Raw genomic sequence first — 25,213 nt, 5'->3', positions numbered from 1 at the left:
TAAAATGTCACAGTAAATGGTATTATCAGGATAATCATCAGTTTCCTGAAATACTACTATTGGTACTAAAATATAGATAAATGACTTCACACCTCAGAGTGTGTTTACTGAAGTGGTCTGTATATTGCAGCTTTGTTGGACTCCTAACAAATATCAAAAACAGTTTAAACACTGTAAACAAAGGTAGGTTGTATAAATTTTAAGACAGGTGACTGGAAATTACTTTAAATGCAGCATGTTGTCTGTCTCTTATGTTTTGAAAATGAATGAATTTTTCCTGATGAAATGAATTTCTGGAGTGCAAGAACGATGTAGTATGACTGCTTCTCTACACACCTTCTCCACATCACTACTATCAAACACCAGCAGAACTGAAGCTGACCTGAGAGAAGTTTGTCAGTCAGGTAAAATGCAGCTGTCACTCGTTACGACTAAATACCCGTCAGTTAGCCATACTTCAGTGGGTTGAGGGTTAATGTTAAAATATAGGCTAGAAAGTCATAGCCAGAGTAGCCAGAGCCGGACACACAGGAGTCTGGTTCTCTGTGCTGCTCTCTACCTCTGTCTGAACATTAAGTGTTTTCCTTGTGGATAAACTTAACAAAACAAAACAAAAGACAAAAAGCTAATGAAGGCAGGAGCACTGCTCTGTGTTCATGGTGTCCTCTGAAAATGAATATAATCAAGTTAATGATGGTAATGGAAATGGTTGGCAGTATTGATTGGTATATAGTAAAAACAGTATACCAGCAAATCTATAATCCATTAACAACCTCTGTAATTGAGAAGTACAAAAACTGGTACTCTTCTGGAAAACAATGTGAAGCACATTTGATTTTTTGTCTTATGACAAGTTGAGTGATTTTTTTTTAATACTGCCCCTGATTTATCACTTGACCATGAAGCTGCTAGGTATTTGCAGCAATGTGTCTGTCATCCCCCTGTTCTGTTTGTAATTAAAGATGTTAAGAAAAAAAAGGCATAGTCTCTGACTGTAGGTCACAATGATTTTTCTAAAGAATATATTGCAGGTAACCTTTGAAAGCATTAGTCATACTCCAAATATCAACACTATTTGATCAAAATATGACTTTGTTTGTCTTAAAGGGCTCAAATGTATTTAAAAATACACAAATGACATGATTGAAATGTTACATATTTCATCATTTCTACTGTGTACTTTTGAACATCAATGAGATGCACAGGTGTACATCGGTCTTTACCTGGTCAGCCACTCTGTACACCTCGTTCTTATCACTGCAGTCACACAGATAGTAATGAACTCTGCTGGCTCCGCTCTGTTTAGCCAGTCTAGCCGTTTCCTTCATCCCCTCCTGGTTAACATCCCACAACACCACCACAGTGTTGAGAGCCGCAAACTCCTGCGCCATGAGGCGACCGATCCCGCTGCCTGCCCCCGTGATCAGCACCACCTCACCAGCTATGTTCTTCTTTTTCATGGGTACAAAGAAATAGATGAAAGATTCCACATTGTACCAGATGGACAGCAGGATGACTTGGATTGTTTCCAGGAAGAAATTCATGTTGGCTGACAAAAAGAGGTCTAGAAACGAAGGATAGGAGGAAGAAAGAGACAGAAGACACGTTAGAGAAAAACATAAGACAGCAGGGTGAACTCAAGTGAAAAGTGTACATATTTACACAACATTAACCTTTGCTTTTTTCTTCTCTTAATCATTGTTTGACTTTGGGGATGCAACTATTAATAACTTTCCTTTTTAGTCGATCTTTGTTTGTTTAGGGTTTCTCAGTATTTTTTAGTGGAGGTGGCCAGCCTCGCCTTCAACAAGGACCACCTCCACGGACATAATAAACACTGATTATATAGAATACAACATTTCACACAGCACATTTCACATATTCAATAAGTGTGGATGTAGTTCAGGCCTTCATCTCCAAACTACACTGATCATGAGAGAAGATGCGTCAAGATCTGGTTGGCTGAACGGATGAGCTGAACTATTTCCAGTGGGAAAATTATTATTTGGTCTCTCATATGTCAAAAACTATTGAGAAATGCTCATCCCTAGTTCCCATAGCCCAAGGAAGAAGCTGGAACTGAATTAATGATCTATCAAATCTGTTGTCAATACATTTTCCGATGTTTACATTTTACAACGGAAGTGATGGGGGACAAAATCCACAGTCCTCATTCTGTGCAAAAATGTATTTGTGGTTTATCTGAAGCTGATATGAAGCTTCAGCGTCCAAATGAGTCAGATCAAGTAGATATCTTTCAACATTACAGTCTTCTTAGTTCCAAAGTCTCTCTTTTTGTTACTATACTTCCACCGCAGCTCAACAGGGAAACCCTGTCCGAGGAAACACAAAGACTGTAAATGTGTCAGATATCCACTTGATATGACTAACTCAGACTGCTGCAGCCTCATAAAAGCTTCACATCAACTTTTAAATGCATTTTGTACAAAATGACTGTGTGGACACACTGAGGATTTTGTCCTCCATCACTTACATTGAAAGCACATTTGAAGGTGATCTTTTAATATCCAGTATGAACAGGAGGGATGATTACAGCAAGGAAAACCTCTTTCACTCTTCATATGGACACCTGACTGTTGTTTTAAGACACATTTGGAAAATTGTGAAATTATCCTTTAAGGGTTACAAACTAAACAAGTTTCATCTCTGCAAATGGATTTTAAAGCTTAGTGACTATATGTGATACACATGAAGCCAACTAACTGTGTGGATGGTCAGAAAACTACAATTTCATTCTCTACAACATGCTTAGAAATATGAAGACTGGCAGTGTGTGTAAATTTGGTGAATTGCAATGATAGGTTCTTTTTAAAAAATGTACTGTATGTATTTATTTGTTCTGTGTGATTAACCTTGCTGGTTAAGAAGTTCAGTTTTAAAAGGCCACCTCGTTCAGCCAACACATCGGACAGTTATCACTGAGCGATAAACAAGACAAACAACAACACTTTTTGTAACATTGCCGATAAGCAGATAGCCTATTTAACGGACTCAGTTTGATAATAGGTGGGCTAACGTTACCGAGTGTGTTTAACAGCGGCCACTTTGTCCCCGCTGAGATGCAGTGGGTCGCCTTCACCCCTGACCTTTACTCTCCACATAGGCTAACGTTACGACACACAGGGACTGCTCGAAACAAACGTGTGTTATGTCAATTAAGTTGATAAAACCAAGATAGAGTGTGTGTTGAGAGCTCCGAGAGCCGGTAAACGTACCGTGGTGTTCGTTTGGGAGGATAACAGCGTGTCTAACAGGTTCTGCTCGGTCTGTTGTTTCAGCAGAGGATCGCCGGGCGGTTTCTATCTGTAGCCTGCGGGAGAAAAAGGCAGAATGTTCTATCAATCACAAAAAACCCCCTGCTGGACTAGGAGACGCCAGATGTGTCACATGACGGGCAATAAACCATTCCCCGCCCCACGTGCCTCCTCTGCCACGCGAGGTGTTGTGGGACTTGAAGTGCGTGTGCTGCCTTGGTGCTCCTACACTGCACAGTTTTACTAAACCCCTAAAAAGAAATATCACAAACTCACAGCAGATATTTTGACTTATCATAGCAGGAAAAGCACAGGTGAAATGTTCTGAGAGACATATTTTGCGTAAACTACCTAAATTTAACAGCTATGACACACTAAAAGAAATTAGGTAAAGTCTACTTAACATTTCTCAATACATTACAAAACTAATTACTTATGAAAAGGGAGTAATATTAACTCTTGATGGTTAGTAGGCAATTGTTCATCTACTTAATAATTATTATTATATTAATCAATTTGACTAATTAACCATTACTTATTCGGGAAAGGTTAGCTTCACTTGAAAAAATATTGACAGGAAACAATACCGATCATGTCAATTTTTTTTAATCGACCAAATCAAAAATAAAGAATAAGGAGGTACAAAAGGACCCTCTGGATCACAAAGTGTTTCTAGAACACTTTAAATGTGTGAGTCTGGGGTATTTAAGATTGCTCAAATAAAAATAAATTAAAAAAAAAAAAAAAATACAATTACACAAGCACAGAGGCATCCCGCTTAATTATATCCACATTTCAGCTCGTTATGTCTATTTGCAGTTTACAAAGTGCTTATGCTTTGTCTAATTTAGAGAGAGGAGACACATGCTTCAATGTAGACAATAAGGTACATTTCGAAACTTTTAACAGAAAATGAAACACTGCTTAGTCACAGTCAGTACGGAAGATACATCAGGTTCAATGGGCATGTTCCTCACCAGACGCTAAAGATGCAGGACACTTCAGTTTATCACTACCAACAAAAAGATCACTTCCTTATTTTACCTCAGAGGAAGTCATCCATTTTCTATTCATCAATTTGTTTAAGGAACATATGCATATTTTAGCAAAATCTTAAGGGACTGTTGAATGAACCAGTCAGTCTGTGCCAGAACATTAAACAGCATTTTCCACATCTCCACACAGTGTCCCTTTGCTTAAAGCAAATGAACGATGACATTTGATCACAGTACATGGATGGAATATGAAGAAACAGGAAGTAATACCGAAATATGTAAACAAACCCAAAATTGGTCGTAACATCAGATCCCGTTTGAACCTAACTCAAGCCATATCCAGAACAAAGAGTAAGGCAAGCACCCAATATTACTAATGCTAAAAGACAAAAGCACTAAACCAGCCAAAAACACTGTGAGTATACACCACACTCAAATGATAAGTCTGTGTCCTCTGAGAAACAGTGATCCAGGATTAGAATGCATTGTTTGAATGTAGAAAAATGTAAATGGGATGCTGCTCTTTGGTTCAAGTATCCACTCTCCAAATATCTCTGTAGTCCTTGGACTGCTCCAGGGAGATGAGTTTGACTGATCACATTTCACAGTGAGCATCATTCAACACCAAACTTAAAGATCAGTTACAGTAAGTTTCCGAAATTATATGGACCAGTGCTTGAACTTGGGTACAAACAGTTCATTCCATTAGCTTACTTGTGAGGTTGTGGACCTTTTTTAAATGGTGTACTTGAGCTTCTTGGGATACTCAAGGTTCAGGGCATAGATCAATCCCATCAACAGCATACATGCCTTGGTTCAGTTTCTGCACCCATTCAGCACTTGGTTGCCCTCTATCACAATAGACACATCTGCTGGATCCTCCTTGGCTGTGGGATTATGGATCACAGGCATCTTCATGGTTTGGTTTGTGTGGCCCTCACATTTGTCCTCCGTGTTAAAAAGAAAGAAACAAAAAGCACATGCATTTTTAATTTAATTTAAGCTTATTAACAAGATGCTGTTCCAATACAACTCAGTTTTCCTGGTCAAGCCATTTATTTCATCACAAGCAGGGTTTTTTTTTATTAATCAGCACTTAAATACAAGCAGGTGACAAATTAAAAGCAAAACCTGAATGCTTGCCCAGTATCCCATAATGAAACATCAATCTACGCCACTGCTGTAGATGGAAAAATTGTCACACTGGAACAGACCACTCCCTTCAGGATAGAAATGTGTCATCATAGAATGAAGGCATAACAGAGCCTTACTATAGAGATCAACTGACTATAGGGATGAGCCATTCAGATTTTCATAATTAATGTGTTCCCCATCTGTATCTTTCATGCACTTCTTGCATGTAATGTAGATCAAACCAATAAACCATTAGTATCAGTATACTATCAGTATACTACTATCAGTAGTATAACATTAACTTGTCAATGTTCCCCATCAAATGTTAGTTAATATTAATCAATCAAAGCTATATGGCACTGAGGCCTACAACAGGACACAGAGGACTCTACCTACCTATTATAAAAGTTGATGGTGGCATGATGTTGGCTTGAAATTCCAGTAGAGTTTTCTTCCAATGTTGCACTAACAGAATTGTGGAATATGTCTGGAAATGCACAACCCGTCATTAATTATTTGGTTGAAAATATGCCTACTGATAAGAGCTGCTAACAATAATTATCCTGTCAAGTGGAAACATTTCCCAGTTGCAAGACATAAAACCCTTGTAGGTTAACGGACATATTTAACAGAACATAGGCTATACTTTATGTCATTACGATGTAGACATATGTGGGGTCGCTATTCTAACTGTTTCGTGGAGGGAGCCATGCATTGTCTGGTAGAAGAGTGACAAGGAAGACAAAGTCAAGTGACATAATTCTCGTCCTATAAAGTGCATTGATGTGGTGATCTATGCAGAAAACATCAGGTGGTTAGTAGTCGCTGCACTCAGGCATTAGAGGCCACAAACTTTTAATAATTCCAAAAATATAAAAACACGCTGGCATGTGGCATGAATCCCTACGTCCCTGCATGACATCACTTAGGAATTCCCATTGACATGAGTATAGGATTTCTTTCTTTTTTCAGTCCCATAGTCCCTCTAATTAATTAAGACTAAGGTAGCTGGTTGTGTTCAACTTGTTTGATACTGTCACCTCCTCTGACTGGAACTCTTGCATGACATATTCCCCCACGTGAGTCATGTCCGCCATTTTGCTCCACATGCTCAATTTAGTACTTGTTCCACATGTGAGGAAGTAACACCCTGTGGCAGACACAGCCAATTTTAGAAAGAAAAAAATAGTTTTGAGGTAAGAAAGTAATGTTTTTTACTTCATTTATTTTTGTGATATAATTGCCTGCTTTGTAGATGAACTCATTAAACTTAAATCATGTTAATTATGAGTCTGTGTAGATATCTTTCATGCAAGTGGTTAGTGCTTATGTTTTAGTAGTTAGCTGTAAGGTAAGCTAGTTCATGCCTACAAGAGTCTGGGTTAGTTGTAACAACATGTAACAAAATGTTGCAACCTACCCCAAGCAAAACATTTTGTTGTATTTATATGTTTACTTTGAATTTCAGTATGCATAGGTCATGGAAGAGGAAGAGTGACAGGGGGGTGCCTCTCAACATTTTGAAGAAAGCATCAAATGATGTAAAAGAGCAGGGAAAGAAGATTGGGTTTGGTGTGTGACCTGTAGTCTGTGGGCCCACAAAGCCTGCCATCCAAGAGTGCCATACATTTGTCACCACTATGACTCCAATGGTACTTGGCACACACACACACACACACACACACACACACACATACACACAGAAACACACTCATGTTCAATTGATGAAGCTGGTGCACATTTGCACGTTTTTTTCAGTTCAAATGTTGCACACACATCCCAATTATGTTAAAAAGTCATTTAAGTGTAAGTCATTTAAGTCATACATAAAAAGTTTTCAATATCTTAAGTATTTGTCATAATCCTTATTTCATATTGTTACATTTCACCCCGAGGTATGTTACAACCCAGACTATGGGGTCAATTGTAACATTTCACTTCTTGTGTTTGAGACTAAACCATGCATTTTCTGTTTGTGTTGCAGAGATAACAGCTACACCATTTAATAGCAGACACATGTCACTAGTTTGCATCACATTTTGAATGCACTGGTTTGAAAGAGCTCCAAGCTACAGACAGAAATGTCAAAAATGTAACCACCATCCCCTAATAATAATAATAATAATAATAATAATAATAATAATTTCTTTGATGTTTTTCTCTGATGTTCCACAGTTCCTGTTGACTTGCATGTTTACCTTCAGTTTACATGGACCCTCTCACAGGTCTTACAGCTCAGACCTGGCAACCCCACTGTGGGAACAAGACTTATCAGATTCTGCAGTCATTGTCCTCATTGCATTGATTGTTGAGGAAATAAGCCCTGAAACACTTTTTTTCCATCCAAAATTAAAATTTGTAGTCATACACAAATCTAATAAAGATGATCAAACATGTAATGTGCTTTCCTATTGAGAGTTAGATGAGAAGATCTAGACCACTCTCATGTCTATGTGTTAACTACAGAGCTGGATGTCAGGGGGTGATTGGAATGAGCCAACTGTTTCCCCCTGCTTTCAGGCTTTATGCTAAGCATAGCCAGAGTTAAAAAAAAAAAAAAAAAAAACATCCACCAAAATCCCCACCAACACACCTAGCAATCACTAATTAACATGTTGTATCTTGTTGATTTACAAAAGTAGATACCTCTTCATAAGTAATGTAGGGAAGTATTCATAGGGGAATTTTGAACAAAGTAGCTCTGTCTCCCTGCTAAGATTAGTGGTCTTGGTTCAGACTGAAAGATCTCAACAGCTGTTTGTATAGACCATCATGTTCTCAAGGGGGTGACTCCCCATAGACTCTGGTGATCCCTTGACTTTTCATCTAATGCCAACAGCAGGTTCACATTTATGATTTTAAGTGGAATGTCTCAACAAGATGATGAATGAATAACTGTTAATCATTTTCTCATGTTTTATATATTGTCTTCTGAAAAAAAACATTTGTTGCATTTGGGTCTTTTTTTTATCAGTTCATTAGGATTTTGTTTCTGAAGGGCAGCAGCTATTTTGTAAAACTGTCAGCAGTGTATCTGTCCATTATCCTCATCTTCACTCAGTGTACAGCAGCGCATTAGAGAAGAGGGAACCTGTCTACCTGTCTATCTCCTGAAAGACCTCTTTGCAGTTATAGGTTTACAGCTACAAATATGACATGCACATTGCCCAACTAGAAAACCATTACTCAAAACAAAGATGAAATTTAAATGTAAATCTAGTGAAACAATATTGAGATTCCTGTAAAGATTCTATATAATTTGTTTTCTTCAAATTTACATACACAAACACAGAGTCACATTAGAGAAACCTTGTTGGATACAGAGTTTCATCTAGCCTTTCCAAAACATAAGAACTCATCTCAGACATCAGGCACATGGTGCTATGTCTGCACTACCCACCCAAACACAGTATTTCTTATTTTTAAGAGAAAGTTTGGATCACAAGAAGAATGACTTCATGCACAGTTCTGTATCATTATATCAAACTACCTTAACTATGTTCTGACTGAACAGTTAATATAAAGTGGCTGATATCATCGATCTAATCTAGACCTGAAGGCAAGATATTCATTTTTAATAATGATAATTAATCAACCTCCAGATGTTATGAGGAGGGAGATGGCTGATTGATTTATTGATTTGATTTTAAGAGTCATTCAGATCTTATCAACAGATGTCAGATGACATGACGCTTATGAAACAGAGAGGTGTGAGTTATCAGTGTTTTTCTTTTAGTTTGTTATGTGATATGAAGATATATACACCCATTGGATTCATTTAGTGTAGATCAAAATCACAAGGCCTTTGAATGATAAAACTAGCACAACTCCATAGTTTTGTTTCAATTAGGAAATCAAGTGAAATGACCCAAAACCAATAATGTGTCCATATCTCAATACTCTCTGACGTCCCTACCCCATGGCTGTCAGCTCCAAGACTGTTGGTTCCTATTGAAGATGTAAATGTTTAAAAACATGAATATAGTTTCATTTTTTCAAAAAAGGTTCAGTAATTTCTTAAAACAGCTGGGCACTGCAGTTTTGAACAAACATTACTCAAAAAGGAGGAGATAGTACTTTTGTTGGGGACTATTTTCAGCAGCAGATGAATGCACATTTGGTGCTCTAGTGAGTATTTCTGGCAGCAGAATGGTGTATGTGGGATTGAGTCAAAATAAACTACAGTGTGTGTGTTCATAGTAATGAAGGAACATGTCATCCAGTTCAGCAGTGAGGCTCATTGGTGCGTTTTCAATAGTTTTTGGACAACAACGGAGCTCTGTGACACAGAGGAATAAGATATACCAGGCTTTGATACACACACAATACTTGTTAATAGATCAGATCATTGTTTCTTTTCATCAGAAACACAAGTGTCACTGTTTGCAAAGAAAGACTTTGAACTATGGTGGTGAGTGCAGTTAATTTGGGTAATTACATACAGTATACCACCATTGTTAAAATCTATGTGAAAGATTTTCTGATTTTGTCATCTCCTATAAGAGTTATGAAAGCAGAATTACATATGCGATGTGTATATGTGTAGATCTTTCATTGTTTTTATTTTTTGTTTTTTCAATGGTTTTTATATTCAGAAATGTTTTTCTGCTGTTTGAACAATCTGTCCACCATAAACATGTTGCACCATTCATTACTTTAAAAATCAGATGACACTATATTTTAGAATTACGCCTCACACTGTGTGTGTGTGTGTGAGAGAGAGAGAGAGAGAGGCAGAATAAGCAACATTTTATATTAGTACAGCATTAAGCATTATTTTCATCAAATGGCTCAAAATGAATTCAGGTCTCTGCAGAAAATAACCCTCATCTGTTGGCTCCCTGCTGTGCTTTGTTATGTGAAATGATTTTGGAGTGAGTGTGATTCAAAATGTCACCCACAAAGTCATAAAAATGATAAGTGATCACATTTTACAAGACTAACACTAGGCCAGGACTGACAGTTTCAAATTATGAAACATGTTGAAACAAAGGAAGCCAATACTTCTCCGTGTGTGTGTGTGTGTGTGTGTGTTTGTGTTTGTGTGTGCAGAAATTAAAGATACAGTATTACAGTACACATGAGATGCCAGATGCTGCAGTATAATATTGTGAGTGAAACTGCATAAAATGTTTTTCTCAAAACTGCATTACCTGTTTGGAAATTCACATTACTGCAGTGCAAGAGACACTGAGATAAGAAGACATAAAATATAGAATAAATTAAAGCTGCAAGCAGTGTTGAACGGGCCCTCGCGCCTTTGCGCACATCGGGCCACGGCGCAGTCGAAGGGTTTCTGTCACGGGCATGTAGATGTCTTCAGACCTGGGCTGTTTTCAGACAGTGCAAGAAGGAGATAAACATCACTTCCTTTGTCTACTATCTTACCTGCTGCTGGGGCTGCTTTGCTGCAATTTCGTAGAGGGTGCTATTTAGCCAGTTTGATTGCACTTCTATGTGGCATACGTTTAAATGTACATTGTTATGAGTACTTGCTGGACAAAGACGTGTAACAGACTTATGCCTCTTACTTGGTCGCTTCAGAAAGCGAGCAGGGTGTGTGTGTAGTCCGTCTTTCTGTCCGGCTGTTCACAGCTCGGATGCAGACAGTGGCCGTTCTCGAAAATCACAGCAGCTGGCTCTCAGTGGCGTCGCAGAGAGAACAGCAGAGTCGACTCGGTGAATACGAGCAGGGCAGAGAAGTTCCATGTTTTCCTGAAGAAACGTTGTTTCTTCCTTCTTGAGGGAATTTGAGAACGCTGGTTGCAGCAGCGGTCTCCCTTGGATCCAGGAATGTGTTCGGGTGAACACGGGCGAAGTCTCGTCCGGCGAGGGGAGTCTTTGATGAGGGGAAAACATATGCGTGGAGTACCCCCTTTAGTCAAACTAACTCACAGAAGTACAGAAGTTGACCTAGCTCTGTGACATGGGAAAGGCGTGTGTTTCAGGGCATGCTCAGTTTTTAAAGGGGTGGTGATGTCATGGCTGTGTCATCAGGACGCTCCGCTGTGCAGGAGCGTCTCCGTCAATGAGGGACTGTATGTTGACTGTTCCCTGCAGAGGTGTGAAAATCGCAAAGCATCCTTGGAAATGGAGTTTGCAATGGACTCCCATTGTCTGTAAGCAGCATTTTGGCACTATTCTTTTGTCTCGGGGGAAACAAAAGAAAAAGCACCTCGTGGTCAAGCCTCACAGGTTACATGTAGGCCTTCTCTGTGTGACCTCGTGGTGTGAGGCCCAACAGCAACCAGCATATTAGGTGCATTACTGCCACCCTCTGCTTTGGACTACAAACCATTGATTAAATCCTACACATTAATCCTGTCTGTCTAATAAACTAAAAAAAAAACCTGCTGCTCCACCCTCATGGCAGGTCCATTAAAGTTTTAATGCTGTGCTCCGGAACTCCAATCTTCCTGAGTTCTTCCCTCATATAGCCTACAGTCTTTCTTGATCATTAGTACAATATATGATTACATGTGTAATAGTCTCCTCAGCCAAGTGGGAAAAAATATGTGCATATATCAACATTGGCAACTGGCAAAAATGACAATGATCTCAAAAAGTGATGGTGTTAAATAATCATGATCCAATATTGAACAAGATAATCGTGATTATGATTTTTGCCATAATCGAGCACCTCTAAAAAACAACAGAAATTGTGATTTACACACACACACACACACACTCACAGAGTTTAAATATGTAAGTGATAAATTGTAAATATGTATGTAATTAATTGTTTTCTTTAAGAAACTGTTACTTGAACATTTTTCAGTGTGCTCCTAATTTTTTTCATTTAGGAGCACATGTACTCCTTGTGTTTTCAGACCTGGGCTGACAGGTCTGACTTTACCCCCCCATTCACTCTCTCTCCCTCTCAGCTGGAGAGAAGGATTTCAGAGTACTCTTCTTGTGAAATATCCTCATAAATCCCATGACTTTGGCCAAATCTTACATTAAAATCACATTTTTTGTAGGAATTTTCGTTGTGAATCCATTGATACAGGTTTGAAAGTGGTCGGACTTATAGTTTAGATGGCTTACTAGATCTAAACCATTCGAGTTATTACAAAGTTTTTAATACTTTTGTTCAGCACAGTGTGATAAGTCATATTAAAGTTTGAAGCCGATACCATTAACACCCTGGGAGGAGATAGCGTTTATTCAAGGTCCAAAATTGGCACAAAGTCGTACTTTGATGAGCACACTGCAGACTTCCTGTTGGATTTAGGTCAGGGGTGTCAGCATATGATTTGTAGGTCTTGATGAGACGAATAATTGAGTTTTGGTTCGATCTCTCTGCGACATTCCTACGGGCCGTGGCGGCCATTTTAGATACATAGGTGGTGCTCTCGAGCACATTTTGGCACTTTGGGGGTTAATTTTTACATTTTATCATATTTTTCACCAGACCTGATGTGCGTGCCAAATTTGGTGAGTTTTTGAGCATGTTTAGGGGGTCAAATTTAGGGCTGAAGTGGCGTATTAATAAAGAAAGAATAATAAGAAAGAAACAAACATACAAAATACAATAGTGTCTTCGCCCTTTGGGCTCAGGCCCTAATTATATTCAGAAAAAACTATATACTTAAAGGGATAGTTCGTAGTTTTTGAAGTGGGGTTGTATGAGATACTTATCCATAGTCAGCGTATTACCTGTAGTAGAGTTGGGTCAGCACGCTCCCAGTTTGGAGAAGCAGACAAGAGTACCGGCATTTATGCTAAGCAATGTACTGTTGTGGACAGGGCCAGCAGCAAAATGTATTTTGTTGTACACATGCTGTGGCCCCCCACAGTGGCTCAATCATCTGTGTTCTGTAATCCTGCTATTAGTACTGTTCCTTTTACTCTTGTCACTTTTCCATTATCTGTGACATCCACAGATAGTTTGAACATGAGTGAATATTTCCACTTGCTAAATTCTGAAGGTGAGGTTAGTCCTTGTTTGTGTCAGGCTACATTAGCTGCCACTTGCATAACACACTTGAATCTTAAAAGTCATTACAGATGCAGTACTAAACTGTGAAGATAATACAGGAGAAGAAAGAGCTTCATTTGTTTGATGAACAGCTTGTACATTACAACACATTAGAAGCAGCTCTGAAACCTTAGGAGCAGCTGTGAAACCTGACATATATTTGGACTGTTTCTCTCAAACTGACATTCCTGAACTAATCCAATGATTTCTTCATCCAAACCTTCAATCTGTTTCTTAGACCCCATCCCAACTTGGCTGCTTAAGGAAGTCTTACCCTTAATTAGCACTTCCTTACTAAATATGATCAATCTGTCTTTAGTAATAGGCTATGTACCACAGTCCTTTTAAACAGCTGTAATTAAACCTCTTCTTAAGAAGCCTACTCTCGATTCAGGCGTCTTAGCCAACTATAGACCCATATCTAACCTTCCCTTTCTCTCTAAGATCCTTGAGAAAGCAGTCGCCAATCAGTTGTGTGCCTTTCTAGATTACAATAGTTTATTTGAAGATTTTCAGTCAAGATTTAGAGTGCATCATAGCACAGAGACAGCACTAGTGAAGGTCACAAATGACCTCCTGACTGCATCAGACAAAGGACTTTGACACTATTGATCATCAACTCCTATTACAGAGACTGGAACATTTAATTGGCACTAAAGGAACTGCATTAAGCTGGTTTAAGTCCTATTTATCAGATTGCTTTCAGTTTGTACATGTTAATGATGAATCCTCCATGAAAGCAAAAGTTAGACACGGAGTTCCACAAGGTTCTGTTCTTGGACCAATACTATTCACCTTGCATATGCTTCCTTTAGGTAAGATTATTCGGAAACACTCGATAAATTTTCATTGCTATGCAGATGATACCCAAATATGTTTATCAATGAAGCCAGATGAACCCAATCAGTTAACTAGACACCAAGCATGCCTTAAGGACGGAAAGACCTGGATGACCTGCAATTTTCTGCTACTAAACTTAGACAAAACTGAAGTTATTGTGTTTGGCCCTAAACAACTTAGAAACACATTATCTAATGATTTAGCTAATCTAGATGGCATTACCCTAGCCTCCAGCACCACCGTAAGGAATCTGGGACTTCTTTTTGATCAGGATATGTCCTTCAACTCCCATATTATGGGCGGCTGTGGCTCAGGAGGTAGAGCGGGTCGTCCACTAATCGGAAGATCGGAGGTTCGATTCCCGACTCCTCCAGTCCACATGCCGATGTGTCCTTGGGCAAGACACTTAACCCCAAAATTGCTCCTGATGGCTGTGCCATCAGTGTATGAATGTGTGTGAATGGTTAGCTTTCTCTGATGGGCAGGTTGGGACCTTGCATGGTAGCCCCTGTACCCATTCAGCGTATGAATGTGTGTGAATGGGTGAATGTGATTCGTAGTGTAAAAAGCGCTTTGAGTGGTCGGAAGACTAGAAAGGCGCTATACAAGAACAGTCCATTTACCATTCACATAAAACAAATTTCAAGGACTGCCTTTTTTTAACTTACATAGTATCGCAAAAATCAGGCACATCCTGTTTCAACAAGATGCAGAAAAAATAGTCCATGCATTTGTTACTTCTAGGCTGGATTATTGCAACTCAGTATTATCAGGCTGCCCTAACAAGTCTCTAAGACTCTTCAGCTGGTCCAGAATGCAGCTGCATGTGTGCTGACTAAAACTAGAAAAAGAGATCATATTTCCCCCATCTTAGCTTTGCTGCATTGGCTTACAGTAAAATCAAGAATAGAATTTAAAATCCCTCTCCTCACATAAAAAGCCCTTAATGGTCAGGCACCATTATATCTTAAAGAGCTCACCCTATTACCCCACTAGAACACTGAGCTCCCAGAATGCAGGCTTACTGGTGGTTCCTACAGTTGCCAAAAGTAGAATGGGAGGCAGAGCCTTCAACTATCAGGCTCCTCTCTTGTGGAACCATCTTCCAGATTCGGTCCGGGGTGCAGACACCCTCTCTATGTTTAAGAGTAGGCTTAAAACTTTCCTTTTTGATAAAGCTTATAGTTAGGGCCGAACAAGCTCGTCTTGGATCAGCCCTTAGTTATGCTGCTATAGGCCTAGGCTGCCGGGGGACTTCCCATGATGCACTGAGCTCCTCTCTCCTCTTCTCCATCTGTATGTATTCTTTTACCATTAATGCATGTTACTAACTTGACTTCTTCCCCGGAGTTCTTTGTGCTTTTTCATCCGCAGGAAACCCCATAAACCATGCTGACGTGTTGATGTCCTTCTGTCCTTCACCAGCTGTTCTTGCTATTGTTGCTGTTTGTTGCTTCTAGTCATGTATCTATTGTTGTTGTTATTGTTGTTGCTGTTCTGCTTCTCTGTTGTCACCGCCCCCCTCCCACCCCCACCCTCTTCTCTCTCTCTCAACCCAACTGGTCAAAGCAGATGGCCACCCAGCTCTGTTGAAAGCACATAGCTTACATGACTGAGGCTTCATTTAAAACCTGCAAACTCATGTAAAACCACAGAGATTATTCACCTCTCCACCCAATTTTCAACATTCTCGCTGCAAATTGCAACATGACAACAATTTCTGTTACTCATTCTGGTGTGTTTCATTAATCTAAACAAACCGCATACTTGGCGACCCATGCATGAGCATGCAAGAGCCCTGTAGGCAAATGTATCTGTATTTGTGAGACACAATCTGTGAAATGCGATATTGCCACCATTTGCAATTTCTGTGTTAGAGGTGCTCGCTTTTTTGAAACAGTCCACAGGCTAACTCAAAGAACAGAGCCCAGGCAAAGCTAAATTAGGGAAAAGTCAGATGGATAGAAAAGGGGAATCAAATGGACAAACACAAAAATGCAAAGATCACAGTAAAGATCACTAAATAATAATCACAAAACTAACCTAATCAAACCCAACACTGCCATGTGACACACACCTACAGTAGTGATCAGAGGCCTGCTGCGTTCTATCTGGAGGGTTGATTGTGTTTTTATGCAGTCTAATTGAAGTAAAATGCTGTTATGTTCCATCCAAACAGGACAGAATGATCCCCATTTCACTGCTGAAAGCTAAATGAACAGTTTGAGAGAGAAATGGAGGAGAGGGAAAGAATGAAGGTAGAGAGATGGATGAAGAGAAGGGAGGGATGAGAGAGGGATAATTATGATCTATAATTGAAAGATCTCAGTTTATCTGATATTTGGTGCTGTAACAAAATAATCACAGAGCTATATTCTGTTTTTGCTCACAAATATTAACTTTAGAACTTCTACACAAACCATAACTCAAACCTTTCAAAATAACATGTTGGTTTTGTTTTCAAGAGTGTCATGACTGAAAAACAGAAATTCTTTTGAATATTTTGGCTACTTCATAGTATATTTTAACAAGTGTTTTCAAATGCATAGCAATTCACTATGACTCTCTTCCAACACACGCACACACACACACACACACACACACACACACACACACACACACACAGACACACACTAATGAGTCCTGTGCTTTGTACACCCATCATCTATGCTAACCTCCTTATTCATTAAAGAAAATTGTCTTGTCTGAACATAATCCAGGCAGAAATTAATTTTATGTAGTAATATACAAATGTCACATGATAAACAGCAGAATCACAATGTGTCGATGTGAGCCATGAAGGGAGCAAAGATGTCCAACCTCCCAGAAACACTACCATGGGTGCTGTGCACCACTTGGATTTCTGTGTTCAAAGTTCAACCTGTTTCAACTTTGACCTTGTTTGTGGTGATCTTTCAGTGAGCAGCCAATGAAATGACAGATGTCAGTGAGTTAACCTGGAAGCACACTGTGATGAATGAGAAATGCCTTCTTTTGAGTTCACTGAAATATGTAATCATACAAATGGTCTTTGCTAGGCTTGTTGTTTTGTCTTTCAAATTTACTGGTGCCCCCCTGTTATCTGGCCCACACTGTCAAGTCAAATGGTATTATAACCCACTGTCAAAAGGTTGCTCCTCTCCCTTTTCGTTGGGCCCTGGTCCCCAACATTACTAGTGTTTTGGTTATTAGATCACTAATTTCAGTCCAACATTTCTGTTGATTTAGGTCAAGACAAATAATGGAATTCCAGTTGAGTAGTTTATTTTTTTCACAATGTTATATTTTTTTGAAGGGCTTCAGGCCTGATGTTTTTTTTTTGCCCTGTAGGTAGGGCAGATGTCTGGTTAATCAATGATAGTGACAGCAGGTGTGCATCATTAGCTGCACTAAGCAGTGAGTCACAGCTCTGTCTAGTTGAGGTAGGAAGGATAAAACTACTCTTTAGTAAATTACATTCTGCATAATTTGGTGCACTAATGGCTGTGTATGTGTGTGACCATAGGATATTGTGATTATCAACAGTAACTGAGAAATTCTACATCAATGTTGCTCGATATGCTTTGAAAGCTTTTTTATTAGTGTAGCTCACCCTGTGGTAACCTGAGTAGATGGTACGTTCCACTTAGGTGAGGCTGAGAGGGTAAAAGGCCAATCACTGGTCAACTGAGTGGAGTAAGGAAGAGAGTAGGTGGCAGTTTGCTGTGGGGCTGCAGATTTTTATTTGTTTGATGGTTGAGTTTTCTGGGTTTCATTTTTGCCTGTTTCATTTGTACTTTTGGTAATAAATATCATGTCTTTTTGCAGATAGTCCAGCCTGCTGACCTGCTTCTTTAACATCTTTAACCCTGTGTCTAGACAGCACACATAGAACGAGCAGCATGTCAGCAGAGCAGCAGCGAGTGCTCCGTCAGGTACAGTGTTGAGCGTTGGTTGCCTGCGTGTTGAAAGTGCTTAGAGCCCAATACACATGACTGTAGTGATGCTTGTAAAATGGAGGAAAATAGACTTGAAGCGTAAATTAACAATTCAGGTCACCGGTACGCCTGTAAGACGCAGCTGCATGTAGCTGCTGCAGACAGCTGCATAGATTACAATAGAGTGTATCTGCTGTGTGTAATATGCATGTTAAAAAACTGACAGTTTCACATTGACCCCTGCTACACTTAACCTCTGCATCCCACCATGCCATGAGCACAGCTCATAAAGCTGATCATGTGTAGAGAGCCTAACTGACAACTGTTTGAGATGAAGGGGATGTAGTAAGTAAGTAAGTAAGGGGAAACAAGGGAAGGGTTAAAACCAATGACATGTGCTCAGTGGATGGCAGGAGATGCAGCTTTAAGTACTGAGGAGCCATGAGATGCCGTTGGAGAGAAATCAGGGAAATTCAGAGCAGCTGGGGTTGAGATGCTGCATGTTCCCTTCTGATTCGTTTGAACCAAAGAGTAGTTGCTTTAACCTCGACTTGTTTAAAGCTTGTGTGATCATTTATGAGGTTACCTTGTACACTGCAAAGCTGTGTCTAGTGAGGGGGTGATGTCATAATAACCTCCAGGAAATTTGGCATAAAACGCTCTCTCTTTATTATGCAGTTGGTGTTAGAAAGTCTGATCTGTATTCCCCAAACTGATCAGACTGATATCTTTCATCTAATTTATATCAGCGACTGACTCAGACAATAAAATAACTGAGAGATGGAGTGGCTGTGAGGGATGATATGCATAGGGAAACTGAGAGGGTCCAATGAAAGAGTATCTCTCATTTGAATAAAGTTGAAATGACTTGATGAATAAATATTTCTGATTTGGTATAATTTGCTATCAGGCTGGGATACTTGTATCAAAATATTGTTATACTCAGAAATTCTACACTAGTGCTGGGGACATTGTTGCCTTTTTCCAGGCACTACAAGGGAGGAATTGTTTCTTACAATAGTGTGGCAACAAGATTAAAAAAATGTGATTAAACTCAACAAATTAAATCATCGTGAAGGACAAAGAACAGTTTAAAGATATTGGACTAAAATAATTCATTTAAAAAAAGTACTAAGTTTGTCTACAATATTAGACTCTTAAGTCCAAATTGCCATAACAGAAACCAGCAAGTAAAACTTGTGCAATCCTCATAAATTACTAGAGAAAAAAGTGGAAAAGTCTGGAGAAAGGGACGGTTATGTTGTGGAGCGATTGTTAAGATTTTGTAGAAAGCATCAAATGCATTCTACAAATACAGATCTTTGATGGCTGTCCACACACCAACTGGTAATACACAAACATACAATTAGGGTAAATGCAGACACTCTGAAATAATGCACAGGTTTGTTTTGTACTCCTCCGAGAATCGTAACTTTATTGAGGTGGAGGGGTTTGAGTATCCCTGTGACCCTGGGAGCTGTGTTGTTGGGGGCAATAACCCCTGGTAGGGTCTCCCAAGGCAAACTGGTCTCCAGAAGAATTTCAGAGACTTGTAGAATCAATGCCAAGGCTGAGGAACACCATTCTTCTAAAAGATATTCCCTCATTTGGTTTTTTGATGATGGTGGTGGGGAGTGCTGTCTAACACGTCGGTCCAAAATCTCTCATAGTCGTTCAATTGGGTTGAGATCTGGTGACTGAGAAGGCCACAGCATATGATTCACATCGTTTTCATACTCATCAAAGTGACCCCTCGTGCCCTGTGAATTGGGGCATTGTCACCCTGGAAGAGACCACTCCCATCAGGACAGAAATGTTTCATCATAGGATAAAAGTGATGACTCAGAACAACTTTATATTGATTTGCAGTGACCCTTCCCTCTAAGGGGACAAGTGGACCCAAACCATGCCAGCAAAATGCCCCCCACAACTCCCAGAGTTGGGGGTGTTCTCCAGATATAAAGCTGAGCTACTGACACACGTGAAGTGCTCCCAAGGGACTCTCCATAACCGATTGTTCCCCTTTTCCTTTCCACAAAGTTAGGTTGTAAAAAATAGGCAGTAAATGATAATTGTACAGCAAGAATCACCTTTTCAGTTCCTCTCCACATGTTACACACTGTGCTGTCTCTGTGTTATGGGTGTATAAATAAGTAGAGGTCTGTCTGCATGTTGGCAATGTACTTGGTTTTAGCTTAGTAGTCAGCGCAGTTGTCTATGATCTGAGAGACTTGAGTTTGAGACCTGGTGTGGGGACCTCCTTCATAAGATAGATTTAACACTTTAATATACTAAAATTAAAAGCATAATAAAAATCAAAAACTGTATTTATATGCCTATTTCCAATTTTATTCAAATACAAATACAAATGTAAACAATTTTGCTGCCTCAACAAATATAGATACAAATACAAACACTGGGCTCTCTGCACATCCCTAGTTTGTATTATAATTTTTGCAGAGCAGCTAATTTCACACCATATGAGGTCAGACTACTGCAAGCATATTTCCTGGGCTGTTAACATTTTACAAAGTATATTTGACTTGATATAAACCTTTTTGCCCTCAACTATTGACAATGCCCTCTTTACATTTTCTTTTAGAGGCATTATCCCTGTAGTATTTCAAAGTCAGAAACGCATTCCATTTCGGTCCCTCCTACTCTTCTATGTTTGCTTGTTTTGGATACTGAAAGTTGCATTAATATTTTTTTTTGCCATGCAGTGACAGTATAACAACCTGAAATCACCACATCTGACATAATCTTCTGAAGTTGTTATGATGAACTTGTTAGCAAACAGTTGTCTACACGTCGGCTGGGCGGCTGTGGGTCAGGAGGTAGACCGGGTTGTCCACTAATCAGAAGATCGGCCGTTCGATTCCCGGCTCCTCCAGTCCACATGCCGATGTGTCCTTGGGCAAGACACTTAACCCCAAATTGCTCCTGATGGCTGTGCCATCAGTGTATGAATGTGTGTGAATGGTTAGCTTCCTCTGATGGGCAGGTTGGGACCTTGCATGGTAGCCCCTGTACCCATTCAGCGTGTGAATGGGTGAATGTGATTCGTAGTGTAAAAGTGCTTTGAGTGGTCGGAAGACTAGAAAGGCGCCATACAAGTACAGTCCATTTACCATTTACGTCCAGCAGTTGAGCAGCATTAGCATTCATTTGGAGATGTGTTTTCTGTCCACCTGATGAATGTGAGTCCAGTATTTACTCTCATTTTATTTCTGTTTTGGTCTCAACCAACCCCTGGGAAAAATATCTGTCTCTTTAGCTGCTAAATTGGCTTGCCTTTAGAAAGTTGAGGAATAAGTGCACTGCTGTCAGAAAAGCCAAAACTGACTATTATCTGTACTCCTTCACTAATTCCTCTCATAACCCAGTAAATTCTGGAAAATAGTCAAATCAACCTCTAACAATACTAGCACTCCTTTACCTGCTAAATTTGCACTGCTTTTAATAATCTTTTTGCTGCATTGTCATTTATTTGACAGTTTTGGTGTTGTCCCAGCGGTTGTATGGAAGAACACAGGTCATCCTTCCTCAATGCTGAAGTAAACTCTGAACTTCAGAATGCTCTGAAATTCTCAGCACAGCTAATTTGTGAATATATAACTCATATATTCAATAATAGCATTACCTCTGGCATCATTCCTACAGTTTGGAAGACTGCCTATGTTCATCCTCTCCATAAAGGTGGTAGCAAGTCTGACTTAAATATTTATCGTCCAATCTCAAAACTATATTGTCTTGCAAAAATACTTGAATCACTTGTTAATTAACAATTGAAATAATTTTGATCCACACATTCCATGCTAACTCCATTTCAGTCTGGCTTCAGGCCTAAGCATAACACTGTTTCTGCTAATTCCCTAGTTTTAACAATATAGTCTCAGCATTAGATAACAAAAAACACGGTGATGCTCTTTTTGTTGATTTATATAAAGCTTTTGACACAGTTGACCACTCTCTGCTCTTACACCGACCTCCTTGTTTGGGTTTTGACAATGCTAACTGCCTGTGGTTTCAGAATCATCTTTCTGATAGGTTGCAGTGTATCAAAATAGGTAATGTCCAGTCCTCTTTTCTCCCCATTGCAATGACACTTACTCAAGGTTCTGTCTTTGGGCCAGTCTTAGTCACCCATTATGTAAATGATATTACCTCTTCATTGTACAATTGCAACTTCCATTTTTATGCAGATGACACTGTTGTTTATTCCTGTGTGGATTCCATTCATGCCAGTACTCTAAATCTACAGCTATCATTTAACCTCATTCAAAAACACCTTCATAATTTGAAACTGGTCCTAAACTGTGCAAAGACCAAATGGATGTTGTTTTCCAGAGAGAATACACTACAATAAATATCTAGGTATTTGGGTTGATGGAAAAACTTACTTTTAAAGTCCATATTGACATGTTCAAATTCAATGCTGAGATTGAAATTAGGCTTTCTTTTTAGAAATAAATCTTGCTTTCCTTTATTTACAAGAAAAAGAACTGTTGAAGCAGTTTTCCTCTCTGTGTTGGATTGCAGGGATATTATTTATGGGCAGGAGGCCAGTTCCACTCTCAAACCTTTAGATGTAGTATATCACTCCACATTAAAATTCATTACTGGAGATAGTTATGGGACACACAGTTGTCTACCAAAAAACTGGCTTACCTGCTCTGTCAACCAGGATGGATCAGCATTTGTTCTTAATTATTTATAAATCTGTTTTTACAAAAATGTACCCTCATCTCTCAGCCCTGTTATCTTGGAATGTTTGTAGCCATTGTACTCGTTCAAAGACATGGTTAACACTTCAGGTGCCAAAAATTAATACAGTTGTTAAGATCTGCTCTCTGTTACTGCACCCCACATACCTGGACTTTGCTTGTCACAACTCCTCCTCCTCCTTGTAAATGTGTTTTTGTTATTTTCTGCCTCCTTATTATGAATGATGTGTGCTTGGTGTGTTTTTTTTCTGACTGTTCATTTCTCTGCTCTCCTTGTCCTCTGTCTCTCTCTCTCTGCACGATTGCCCACCATCGAGAAACATCACACCTGCCTGTCATCAAGCCATCACCACTTCCCTACAGGAACACTGCACTGAGAGCTATTCCTCGCCGGATCATTGTGCCACTCACAGTTTATTGGTATGCATGCTTCTAGCTTTGAAGACAGTCAACATTCCTGCCTGCCTTGCCTGTATGTTAGCCTGCCTTCCAGCTTGCATTACATCTGTTCTCCCTGTCTCCAGGATTACCTGCCTTCTTGCCCGCCTGACTTGCCCACTAAGCCCACCAATCAGCTCACATCCTTAGGATTCCCTCTGTCAAGCCTCCTCTCGGAATCCTCCCCCTCACCTCAGCCCAAACACCAGCTAGCCACCATCTCACCAACCCTGCCTGTCTCAGCAATAAAAGACTCAATTCACCATACCTCCTTGTCTACTATCTGCATGTGTGTGACAATGCTTCAAAAAAACTTTAAGATGACCTCATTAATACCGCTGAGACAATACCAAGATTTAGTTGCTAATTTTATTGATTGTAATTGCTATTGCTTTTAATCTTTTTTGTTATTTTTATTTATTTGTCTCATTGTCAATTCCTGCACTTTTACCTTTAACATTGTTAATTTTACCTTTTATTTAATTGATATATTGATGTATTCTTCTGTTATTGCTACCATCTAGTTTTCTTTGGTGATTTTAGTTGTTGTTGTATCTGCTGTCATTGTATGTCTGTATGTCGGGACCATTGCAAAAGAGAGTTCTCCCTCAATGTATTTTCCGAGGATTCAAATAAATAAAATGAAAATTAAAGAATTGCCAATGGGAAAAATTATTTGGGACCTTTACTTCCAGAACCAGGGGCTCCTGAAACAGCTCCACCCTCTTCGCAACATTATGATCTGGAGTCTGAGGGGTTTTTTTTGTTTTGTTGTGTCAAACTGAAGATGTGAAGATTTTTTGTGAAGTTTTGTGAAGTTTTTTTGGCAGCAAGCAGAAAAGACAGTTGATCTGGCTAATGTGATTGCAAACACTTGCCACAAAATGTGTGGACAGGGGCATGATGCTCTTGTGGCTGAATGGGAGCTTATCCTTGCAGCCAGGTCTCAAAACCTTGTCTATAATGTAGGCTGTTATAGCAGCATATTAATGCCAATAATTTTGAAAAGAGGTGTTCAACTGTCACATCTAGTGTTCAGGTTCAACAAAGTTCACCGAGGGAAGCAGGAGTCAGTGCCCCCTGCTGAGCCAAGTAGGTGCCCAAGACTGTGGGTGTTGGTGTTGGGACAGTGATGGTGTTTATGACAGTGAGATTATGACAGTGTCCTCACATACATTTCACTTTTACAGAGGTTACTGAAGGTTATCAACTTCCTGTACAATGTCCTAAGAGCTACAGGGTTTTTGTCAAACCTCTTTTTTAACCAGAGAAATCTCAAAGAACCTTACTTTAACTCTGTATAAATTAAGGTATTTGAACTGGCTGTGTATTCAGGTAAATTCAAGGTAGATAGATTGATTAAGATTTTATTTATCACTAGATGGAATAAGTGCATATTTGAAAGCCTCTATGTCTTGCAAAGGAAAATAGCCAGAGGAAATTCTGATATAAATGGCTATATTGATTTGCCAGGCTCACATTTTACTCAAACTTGCTTCACCTTCTCTACATGAATGGACATTCACTGTTACTGCTCAGCATTTGGATTTTATGTATCCAATTATTTTAGAGAAACATAAGTGGCTCCTTTGGCTCAGCAATGGGCAGGTCATTTAAGATTCAATAGAAGCTGTTGTGGATTACTGCCATCACTGACTGCTGAAGTAATGGGCCTGTTAGCATTTGATGGCACAATCAACTTCACTGTTCAGATCTTTGTTTGACTCAGCTGCTTGCTTGCAATAAAGTACATCTGAGGATTACCTTTAAATAAGCCACAGTGATTTACTGGGAAGTCCAAAAGTACAAAGAAAAATACACACACACACGCACAAGTTTATGCATTTGACCTCCACAGGATTAGAAAGTCTTGATGCATACTTGAAGATGACAGGGCCAATACTGT

The 25,213-nt window shown here is 39.4% G+C and overlaps 1 protein-coding gene and 1 long non-coding RNA gene across 5 annotated transcripts in view; one reads left to right on the top strand and one right to left on the bottom strand.

Moving 5' to 3' along the window:
- Positions 1–3,408, bottom strand: part of LOC121908571 (epidermal retinol dehydrogenase 2-like) — a 40,869-nt gene extending 37,461 nt beyond the window's left edge. For both annotated transcript variants that reach the window (XM_042428699.1, XM_042428698.1), the window contains exons 1-2: positions 3,237–3,408; positions 1,224–1,564 (exon numbers count right to left, since the gene is read on the bottom strand). In XM_042428699.1, coding sequence (XP_042284633.1) covers positions 1,224–1,544 — 321 coding nt within the window. In that variant the 5' untranslated portion in view covers positions 1,545–1,564; positions 3,237–3,408. The remainder of the gene's footprint in view (positions 1–1,223; positions 1,565–3,236) is intronic.
- Positions 3,409–17,599: 14,191 nt separating this feature from the next.
- LOC121908704 lies at positions 17,600–23,961 on the top strand. Of its 3 annotated transcripts, none has more exons than XR_006099300.1 (4): positions 17,600–17,647; positions 18,033–18,139; positions 23,187–23,289; positions 23,394–23,961. It is a non-coding gene; the product is annotated as an uncharacterized LOC121908704 (long non-coding RNA). The 3 variants fall into 3 exon arrangements; XR_006099301.1 differs by lacking the exon at positions 17,600–17,647 and adding an exon at positions 17,794–17,912; XR_006099302.1 differs by lacking the exon at positions 17,600–17,647 and adding an exon at positions 17,925–18,006 and having other exon boundaries at positions 18,084–18,139.
- The last annotated feature ends 1,252 nt before the right edge of the window (positions 23,962–25,213 follow it).

The sequence above is a fragment of the Thunnus maccoyii genome, chromosome 12 (assembly GCF_910596095.1).
Source record: "Thunnus maccoyii chromosome 12, fThuMac1.1, whole genome shotgun sequence".
NCBI lineage: Eukaryota > Metazoa > Chordata > Actinopteri > Scombriformes > Scombridae > Thunnus > Thunnus maccoyii.
The sequence above is the reverse complement of the archived record's forward strand: the minus strand, read 5'-3'. Positions and strand labels throughout refer to the sequence as shown.